At 36.8% G+C, this 10163-nt stretch overlaps 1 protein-coding gene across 3 annotated transcripts; it reads left to right on the forward strand.

Annotated features, from left to right (window-relative positions):
* Nucleotides 1-2423: 2423 nt before the first annotated feature.
* LOC112507254 (UDP-xylose transporter 3-like) lies at nucleotides 2424-9557 on the forward strand. Of its 3 annotated transcripts, XM_025111740.1 has the most exons (9): nucleotides 2424-2658; nucleotides 2813-2844; nucleotides 2951-3148; nucleotides 6159-6343; nucleotides 6621-6688; nucleotides 7562-7694; nucleotides 7792-7953; nucleotides 8030-8302; nucleotides 9100-9557. In XM_025111740.1, the coding sequence occupies exons 3-9, from the start codon at nucleotides 3028-3030 to the stop codon at nucleotides 9202-9204; spliced, it is 1047 nt and encodes a 348-aa protein (XP_024967508.1). In that variant the 5' UTR covers nucleotides 2424-2658; nucleotides 2813-2844; nucleotides 2951-3027; the 3' UTR covers nucleotides 9205-9557. The 3 variants fall into 3 exon arrangements, with proteins under 3 accessions (XP_024967508.1, XP_024967510.1, XP_024967511.1); XM_025111742.1 differs by lacking the exon at nucleotides 6159-6343 and adding an exon at nucleotides 3558-3598 and having other exon boundaries at nucleotides 2443-2844; XM_025111743.1 differs by lacking the exons at nucleotides 2424-2658; nucleotides 2813-2844; nucleotides 2951-3148 and adding an exon at nucleotides 3581-3598.
* Nucleotides 9558-10163: the final 606 nt, after the last annotated feature.

Here is a 10163-nt window from a genome sequence, read left to right on the forward strand (position 1 = left end):
TTTTTCAAAGAGAAATTTTCGGAAGATAAGGTGTGTAGACCGTCTTTCAAGAGCAATCATTTCAAAAGAATCTCGCTAAGTCAAAAGGAGTCGCTCGAGTTGCCCTTCTCTTTTGAGGAGGTAAAATCTGCAGTTTGGGGTTGTGGTAATGAAAAAGCGCCGGGGCCTGATGGTTATTCCTTTGCCTTCTTTTAAAAGTTTTAGGATGTCATTAGGGACGATGTTTTCAAAGCGGTCAAATCCTTCGACGCAAATGCAGAAATTGGAAGGGGATGCAATGCGTCTTTCATTACTCTTATTCCAAAGGTAAAGGACCCTTTGTCGTTCAAAGACTTCAGGCCGATTAACCTTATTGTTTGTGTTTGTAAAATTGTTTCCAAGTTGCTGGCTAATAGACTCAAAGGGGTGTTGGATTCGATTATCGGGAAGGAGCAGTCGGCTTTTATTAAGGGTCGAAGCATTCTGGATGGCCCGCTTATCGTTAACGAGACTATTTCTTGGGCCAGAAAGACAAAGCGTAAAATATTAATTTTCAAAGCTGATTTTGAGAAGGCTTTCGATAATTTGAACTGGGAATTTTTAGACGAGGTTTTGGGGCAAATGGGTTTCAGTAATACCTGGAGAAAGTGGATTCGAGGAATTCTCTCTAATGCTAGTGTCTCTATTCTGGTGAACGGAAGTCCTACKGAGGAGTTTWTCATGGAGAAAGGAGTGCGTCAAGGTGATCCTCTTGCCCCTTTCCTTTTTATAATAGCTWTGGAGGCTCTTAGGGTGGTTATGTATGAAGCTCGTATCAAAGGTGTTTTTAATGGGTTGTCKCTTCCCAGAGGTGGACCTAGAATAGAGATTCTTCAATATGCTGACGACGCTCTWTTTATGGGGGATTGGTCGTTTTCGAATGGCCTAAATTTGATTCGTTTGCTTAGATGTTTTTATCTTTCTTCGGGGTTGAAAATCAACTTGCAGAAAAGCTGTTTATATGGCATTGGYRTGGRTACCGGTGAAGCTGAGTTTCTTGCTCAAAGAATGAATTGTAAGATCTCCTCTATTCCGTTTCAATATTTGGGTCTTCCAGTAGGAGCGCAGATGGGTAGAAGTAGTAGTTGGAATAAGTTAGTGGATAAGTTCCAAGAGAAACTCTCCGCCTGGAAGGCCAAGTCTTTATCGTTTGGTGGTAGGAAGATTCTTTGTAAATCGGTTCTTGGTAGTTTGGGAGATTATCTTTTTTCTCTGTTTAAAGTCCCGGAAAAAGTGCTTAGCACCCTTGAAAGCCTTCAGAATCAATTCATTTGGGGCCGGTCTGGGCAGAGTAGAAAAATTATCTGGGTTAGGTGGAAAGTTGCTTGCAACACTTTGGACAAAGGTGGTATTGGTATTGGTAGTTTGAAGGCGCTCAATTGGAGTCTTCTTGCTAAGTGGTGGTCGAGGTTTTTAATTGAAGAGGGTAGTCTTTGGAGAGATTGTATAAAGGCGTTTCATGGTGCTAGTGGGKGTATTTTTAGTGACGGTTGTAAGAWACCGGGTGTATGGGGAACTATYGCTAAATGGGATTCTCTCATTCGGAAAGTYGGGTTGAATGTTAATAATTTMTGGGCGGTTGACAGCAATGGCTCTCGCCGCTGGGCTTTATCCGAGGATGGGATTTTCTCGGTTAAGACGTGTCGGGGAAAGATTGACGAAGGGGTTTTACAATCTGACGGAAGTGTTTCGAAGTGGAACAAATTAGTTCCTGGTAAAGTGAATATGCTTATCTAGCGTTTTTCAAAGTCTAGACTCCCCACTAGAMATAATCTTTTCCTTAGAGGTGTCCAAGTGAGCTCAGTTCTCTGTCCTTGTTGCCTAAATCAAACAGAAACGGAAGATCATCTCTTGTTTGGTTGTTCGACTACAAAGGTGATCGATGCGTATGTAAAGAATTGGTGGTCGGGCTTTCCTTGCCAAGCTACCAATTTGGCGGAATTTTTTTTGCAGCACAATTTCCTTTCAAAGGGAAGAAGGTTAAGGAGGGATTGGAAGTAATTCTCATGGCGTTTATTTGGATGATTTGGACGAATCGAAATGTGTTGGTCTTCAACAAAACTGGTAAAAATCCGATGGTAATTTACAAGGATATTGTGCTTTTTCCTTTTAATTGGATTAGACTCAGATCGAAGTCTTGTAATTCTCTCGATTGGAATGTTTGGTATACCAGCCCTTTAACGGCTCTTTTGTAAGTGCTAGCATCTTGCTAGCCTCGGTGGTTTCTTAATAAGTTGTTGTTTCCAAAAAAAACACTAGTGTTTTATAAGATAAGTATAGATATGTATGCCAATGTTAGATTTGAAAATTGAAAGAGTCAACCCCAGCCAATTCACCAACAATTTTCATTAAGACTAGAATGAAATGAATAAGATAAAGCCATGACCGTCCATTTTCCTGATTCCGTTAAAGCATTTAGCACATGATCCGCCGGCGTAAACACTGCCGGAAAATCACATATTAAAAACGAGTAATTTTTTGCTGGCATTAATTTCCTCCACTTTCCACTCCCGCATTAAACCAAATTTGGTTTTCTTTTTCCCCATTCAGATCAGATTTTGATTTAATTTCATTCTATATATACATATCTTTCGATATTGAGTCAACATCTTGGTTTTTCTCAGTCGTATCAACTTTCAGGTGACCTTTTTTTGCCTTCTCTTTCTACATTTACGCATATGTGAAACGATTTTACTGTTTTGTCGCCCAATCTGAAGTTGTAGATCTAGGGTTTTTGAATGTTGAATTACATGGGTTTTTGTTTGTACTTGGGTTTGCACTTTCTGATTTGCAGTTAGAGCTTGTTCGTGATTTCACTTGAACGAGGTAAAATTTGGTTTCTGATGCTTTATTCGTTTAGATTTACTTAAACGAAGACCAAGTTTGTTTTGAATTTGTATGTCTAAGACTTCGATTTTTGTTTGTTTGGTAGAGTTTGATATCAAGATCCACATTTGAAGCGATAAACGAACATATTGCACAACAAATTTCTTGTAGTGAGTGAAGAAGATGAGTGAGGGACAGCGGTTTCAGCTGGGAACAATCGGCGCGTTAGGTTTATCTGTGGTTTCTTCGGTTTCGATTGTAATTTGCAACAAGGCGCTCATCAGCACCCTTGGTTTTACTTTTGGTAAGCCATTGATCTTGTACGCCATGTGTTGTAGTCTCTTTTTATTAGTATTTTTTTGGATGACCTTAGCTTCATACTGCTGAGTTGGCTTTCCAATCTGTCACTTTCTGGATGCAGTAATTTTACCAAGGCGTCTTTCCCTTGCATATTTGAATTTGAACTCATCTGGGGTGTCTGTGAATTGGCATTCTTAATTGTTTCTATGTGTTATTGACTATGTTTGTGCTTTCATCTTCTATTAACTGGATTTTTGCCTTCTTTTTTGGTTTGACTCCCTGTTTTCTTTCGAGTCAGAGTCCTTAAATGTAACTTTAACTTCTTTATTATCTGCATTTCTGCTGACGCCAAGACCTTGTTTTGATATTTTGTCATCCAAGTAAAGCATGCTGTTGGTTCATTCCTTTTGCAGTGTATCCACGTCACCAACACTGTCTTCTGCAACATGCTAGGGTATTTCTCAGAAACAATGATTTGATTCCCACTTGGTATTAGTCACAAATTCTCATTGGTTCTTGATCATGCAATCAGGGTATTTCATTTATATTTAGAGAGAGAAGAGAGAAGACACACATCTTTATCCTCATCGACAATGCATCCCCATATATGCTTCTCCCAACCATCACCACCAATGGCAACAACATGCATTATATTCCAAACTTGTTGGGGTGGGTTAGAAGCAAGACGTATAAAAAATCATAGTGATTTGAACCTATACTATGGCTTGGAACATGAATAACGTCCTCCCATGCTCTTTTATCTAGGGACAAGTCAATTGGTATATCTTCTTGTTCAGAACTTGCTCAACTATCTTCAATCATGTTAATTCTTGGTATCCCTATACCTTTCCTTAAGCCTACATTCTTCCCTAAGGCTGGAAAAGGCAACATAAAATAAAAATGGTTCGACAAGTGCATGTATCTAGAGCTGTAGCTTATCTCCTATTGGACTTTATGGTCATATCAACTAGTTTGCTTTATCAATTTTTATTTGCATTCACAATCTTGGCGACGTGCGAGTGTTTGTTAGAACAATGAACTCATTTTGAGTTTTTTTGGAGCTCTCAAGTTAATATAGCCTATAGCCATCCTAGAAGTGATCCTTCCCATCCATAAGTCATGGTTTTTAGGTTGGATTCTCGGAAGCCAATGTTAAGAAAGCGGAACCCCATATTTCATTCATATATAATATCATGTTCCTACATGACACAGATTGTCTGGAGAAGCTTATTGAATGGTGGACTTGACCAAAATGGTGGTTGGCTGCAAATCTCCAATTATATGTACTCCATTAGGGTTTAAGAGGTTGCGTGTTCAACAACAAGGGAAGATTTTGTTAGCATGTTTAGATCCCCTTAAAAAAGGCTATTCAGTGTTCCAGATTTTATTATGCTTCCCATTTTATTATGCATATAAGTACTCAAATCAATAGGTCACAGGTTTCAATTTGTGAATTATGAATGCTTATCTAGTTGCCATTTTTTTTGGTATATGACGTCGATAACATAAAAGTCATCAAATCTGAGGTGTGTCAGTCACATATATGCTGCCTTATATAGTTTATGCTTAATACTGTAACCTATGATTGTAGACAACAATACATAATGAGGTAAAAGCTGGTGGTACTGGACCACCAAATGCTGAGTTATCTCTGTGACTTGCATGTTTACTTTGACTTTAATAGAACTTGTTTCTTTTAACAGTATGCGCTTCCTAGAATTTCTAATATTTCGTGACCCAATTATAGAGTCAATGTTATATTTGTCCTATTAAATATTTGTATTCATAGGCATGGCTCATTTGTTCATACCATGGATATCAAGTGTATAATAAAATATCAAGTATTATTTCTGGCTACACTGCTAGAGTGAAAACCATTCAATGTACAAACCATGGACCTCGTACGTACATCCATGGAAAAGAATTTTTCAATGCCCACCTTTTAAATGCATTTATGATTTAACATAAACTAATTGTTTTCCACTAAAAATATGTACATCATATACTTGCTTCACCAGCTTAATTGGGAGTCTGATACTAAATTTATAAACATTAAATCACATCACAATCAATTACATCAAGTTTATTTTGTGTGATCGTTTAAATCTACTGTATTAGTCATTATTATGCTACGTGATAATTAATTCACTTGAAAATGTAGAAGTGGTATACAATATTGTCTAGCCTTTCTTTTCTCTTTGAACCATTGATTTCATTCCCTTTAGAGTCTTTTCTTTCTGAACTAGCAAGGGTTGCTAGTTTACCAACAGGGTAGAGGGATTCTAAAGTTGTCAATGTGAACCAACAATTTGAATTTCTCCCAAGTCGTTTAGAAACATCTTTGGTGTAATTTAATTTTTTTTTTGTGAAATTTTAAGACCTAAATCATATTTTTTTTGCAATTGTCTCTTGTTGGAGATCTTGACATTCCCAGATTCAATCAATTGATCAAAATAACACCAAGAACATGAAGTCAACAATGGTAGAAATTAGAGAGTAGAAAGAGAATATTCTTTAAAGCGTAGAATGTATTGAATGCTTCAAAATTACAATACCAAAGTTACACGCAAAGTTCTCTAAGATACCAAGATACAAAGTTACCAACCTATTTATACAAGGAAAATACAAAGGAAATAAAAAGCTTGAATACAACATTATAAGCAGAAAGCATTGAACCCAGCAGATCTGTTCTACGCTATTCCCTCCGTCCCTAATATAATGCAACAATTTCTAATTTGAGGTGTACTAAAATGAATGCAGCTTCTACGTTTTCATTTTTGGCTAAGTTTCAAATTGAAGGCCAATAGTAATTACTGCAAAAGATTGACGGCTTCAATTATGCTCCACAAAATTAATCTATTTTATTAGTATTGAGGGGGGTATGTTGGATATTTTACCAATATTCTCACACTTATGAACTCAGGGCCACATGAGACAATTTGATTTAGATGCTATTTTGAACTCTATGATGTGTTCACTTTTGTTGGGTTTGACTTGATTCCTTGTCCTCTCAGCTACAACTTTGACAAGCTGGCATCTTCTAGTCACCTTTTGTTCGTTGCATGTGGCATTATGGATGAATTTTTTTGAGCATAAGCCTTTTGATCCTAAAGCTGTCATGGGCTTTGGCATATTGAACGGGACCTCCATTGGGCTTTTGAACCTTAGTCTGGGTTTCAATTCTGTGGGGTTTTACCAGGTAAGGATTCCTCCTTGACACTGCAATTTATGCATAGAAGTCCCCATCGACTATGTCCGTAATTGGAGATTATAACTTCATAACCCTTAGTAGAGAATCATCATGGTTATGGAGGATCATAATTGACAGAATAAATGACAAACACTGAGGGAACCAAGTCTGTGTTCTATTCCACTAGTGTAAATCTTGCAAAATGGTATAAAATGTTATTCTGACTTGATATTTTTAAGAGTTTATTTGTAGGGTAATTTAGCGAAGTATCGTGGTTTTATTGCAGATGACCAAATTAGCAATCATCCCATGCACTGTACTTCTAGAGACTCTTTTCTTCAGCAAGCAATTCAGGTTTAGCTTTTTACACCTTTCTTTTCTTCTTTGTTCTGAAACAGATTAAGAACCTTAACAACTCATTCTTAGATCCAATTTCTTATACCATTTGCTCTTCAAGCTTTACTTGATCTTTGAAGGTCAGCATAAGAAGCAATATTTTCTTTTGTGATCTGTGGATGATCTTATTTCTAAACATAGTTGCCAGAATTGAACAATTCATAATTCGAATCTTACTATTTGGTTCAATTCGTCAAGCAAAACATACGAATCTCTTTATTGAATTGGAATGGATATTTTGAGTTGCAAACTAATAACTAAGTTGCCATTTGTATTGGCATATGGTTCTATAAATATGCTTGTGTTTCTTTTGTGTAGAGTACTAGAGCTTATTGATCCAGATCATAATTAGTGGCCACATGAATAGAAAACTCTTTTGTGTTGTTATTTGGTAAATCCTAAAGAACAGAATGGGACGAAATTAATGTTGTCGTGATTAACATTGATACGTCTTGGTTTAAAGATCACTAGATTCCTATACAATCTTTCTGAACAATTGTAATTTTCCTATTAGTTAAATGTAATAACAACACTACCGTGCCCAATCTTTAAGCAAAATCCAAGAATTTCTTTTTCCCTAATGTAGAAATACTGCTTTTTTGGTACCAATCAAAGCTATGAAGTGGACTATTTTTCTTAAGAGATAAGTTGCTTTTAAATTACTTAAAAAATGGGATTCGATTCACCATGAACAATTCTTGATTGGTTCATGCATCAACATTTATGGGTCTATATTTCTATGCAACTGGGACCAGTTTTACCATCACAACTCATATTACTTAATCAGCATCCCATTTACTTGTGTTAATATTTCTTCCCTGGCATCTACAGTAAGAAGATCCGTTTCTCACTTACTGTCCTCCTCATGGGAGTTGGTATTGCAACTGTAACCGATTTGCAGCTCAATGTCATGGGAAGTGTTTTATCGCTTCTGGCAGTCATTACAACTTGTGTTGCTCAGATAGTATCCTTGATTCAAATATGTTTACTTGGGATATTTTTCACAATGGATCTCACAAAATTGCATGATTATATGTTCAATCTTAACCACTCTATCTCAGATGACAAATACCATCCAGAAGAAGTTCAAGGTTTCTTCAACTCAACTCCTGTATCAGTCTTGCCCTTATCAGGCTCTTACTTTGTTCATCATAGGCCCATTTTTAGATGCCCTTTTGACGAATCAGAATGTTTTTGCTTTCAAATATACTCCTCAAGTGCTGGTGAGGACTAAATGCACTTTTTATCGATAGACATTATTGCTCTTTTGTCTCTTTGCCTAACTGTCTCAAATTGCAGGCTTTCATTGTCCTCTCTTGCCTCATATCCGTCTCTGTGAACTTCAGTACTTTCTTGGTAATTGGGAAGACATCTCCGGTGACTTATCAAGTATTGGGTCATTTAAAAACGTGCCTAGTTCTTGCTTTTGGCTATGTTTTGTTGCACGACCCATTTAGCTGGCGAAACATTCTTGGCATCCTCGTTGCTGTTGTTGGTATGGTACTCTATTCTTATTTCTGTACCCGTGATGCCCAGCCAAAGGCCAATGAAGCATCAACACAACTGTCTCAGGTATAACCACAAAATTCGAAGTCTAACTTATCTTTCTACACACTAGTCTTGTATATATATGCCCTTGGATGGTTAACTGTTTCTGTAATGAGAGTTTAAGGAAAAGTAACATGTAACCATCACCATCACCATCACCATCAAGTCCTTGAGAAAACGAACAAAAACCTCAATACATTATCCACCCTAAATAAGATGGGTCACTTGAATTGACGATTAGTTTAATAAAAGTATTTCACTATTACCAAAGGGCCTTTGGCCTAGCGGTATCGTTGTGCTTGTCCTCTTAGGAGGTCAGGGGTTCAAACCTCACTAAATGTGAGGAGGGTGTGTGAGTTTATTTGTTGCATTTGTCATATATAAATATTATGTACTTCAAAAAAAAGTATTTTACTATTTATCATATATCTGATATGTCTGTTTGCAAGGATATAATAGAAGAAACTTGTGGATCAGAATCGAAGTTACCAACTATAAGTAATGATTTTTTTTTTTCATATAGAGGGGGGAGGCCCCTCCTATCAAGAGAAAAACGCTAAAAGCAAACAGATTACGCGCTCGGGTGGGGGTGAACCGCATTTCAATAATGATTACTTATGGGCAAAATAGTAAATTTAAAATTCAAAACATGGGATAATCCCAAAACAATTCAATATGGTTCGATTAATCCGACCTAATGTTTGGTTTGGTTTGGCAGGCAGTGACAACAAGCCTCCGCTTCAATTTCTTGAATTTTCATTATTGAAATGCAGCAGGAACAACACATGATGGCCTAATTGTTTGTTTTTATACTATTGAAGGCAAAGGAGAGCGAGATTGATCCTCTGATAAACGTGGAGAATGGAAATGAAAGCAGTCCTCAGAAATCAGCAGCATGGAGTTCAGATAAGGACTTGCATGCATGATATGTTGATTTTAGGTAAACATGATAGCGGATAAGAGACCCTTTCGATCCAGTGATGAAGATGTTGCTGTGATGAGGTTACAACTGGTGTGTGTGTGTGTGTGTTTGTTTCTTTTTTCTTGATTGAAAATAACACTTGCTGCAACTTCTTGTTATATTATTTTGATCAAAGTTAGAAGAAATATTAGATTGTTTGCATAAGTAGATTCAGTTATTGCTGCATGAAGAAGTGGAAGAAGAGTACATCTTCATTGCATGTTTTGTGGGTGTATTTGGATTGAATGCAAATAGGTAAAGAAAGTTCATCACTTTATTTGAATGTAATATGTTATTTTTCAGAAGAATATTCTGTCATTAGCCTTGTTCCTTCCTTGTTAAAAATATAGTGTCATAAGTCAAGGGTTCAAGCTTCTTCAAAGACGATGAGTGTGTAAATTTAGTTTTCCGTATATTGTGATTTTATACTAAAAGATCACATTTGATTAAGAAACTGTCAACTTCTCAGGTTGCCGGGCCAAGTGTGGTGCCCATGGGGTTAGTATGAGATCAGATGTGATGTATGTTTTCATGGTGTTTTATTTTGATTATGTTCTCGTTTGAATTCAACGCTATATGTATAAGCGAAGGATCGTGTGAGAAAGAGAATTAAATTGAGAAATGTAATAAGGGATCTGGATCCTTGATCACCTTTAATCTCAAAATCGTTCATGAATCGTGCTTGATACGGGGAGTGACCCGGTGTTTCTCATATCGGTGTATCTTATCCTAATGTGCATCCAATGATAGAGATCACTTCTTATGCTTCTTCTCACCGGAACCTAACCCTATATATAGAAGATTTATTTTACAAACCAATATTAGCAGTCCATCCAATCTAATGAATATCTGATTTTATTTTGTTTCCTAACCTAAAACCATGATATCATTGATTATGGTTTGTGAAATAAACCCCTCCCCCCC

The sequence above is a fragment of the Cynara cardunculus genome, assembly GCF_001531365.2.
Source record: "Cynara cardunculus var. scolymus isolate 2C chromosome LG 2, CcrdV1, whole genome shotgun sequence".
In the NCBI taxonomy this organism is placed as follows: domain Eukaryota; kingdom Viridiplantae; phylum Streptophyta; class Magnoliopsida; order Asterales; family Asteraceae; genus Cynara; species Cynara cardunculus.

Excerpts from the sequence above, each read along its gene's own strand:
- LOC112507254 (XM_025111740.1), top strand. The coding sequence starts at position 3,028 with ATGAGTGAGGGACAGCGGTTTCAGCTGGGAACAATCGGCGCGTTAGGT. Across the intron at positions 3,149-6,158 it reads CACCCTTGGTTTTACTTTTG|CTACAACTTTGACAAGCTGG; the intron begins GTAAGCCATTGA and ends TTGTCCTCTCAG. Across the intron at positions 6,689-7,561 it reads TTCTTCAGCAAGCAATTCAG|TAAGAAGATCCGTTTCTCAC; the intron begins GTTTAGCTTTTT and ends TGGCATCTACAG.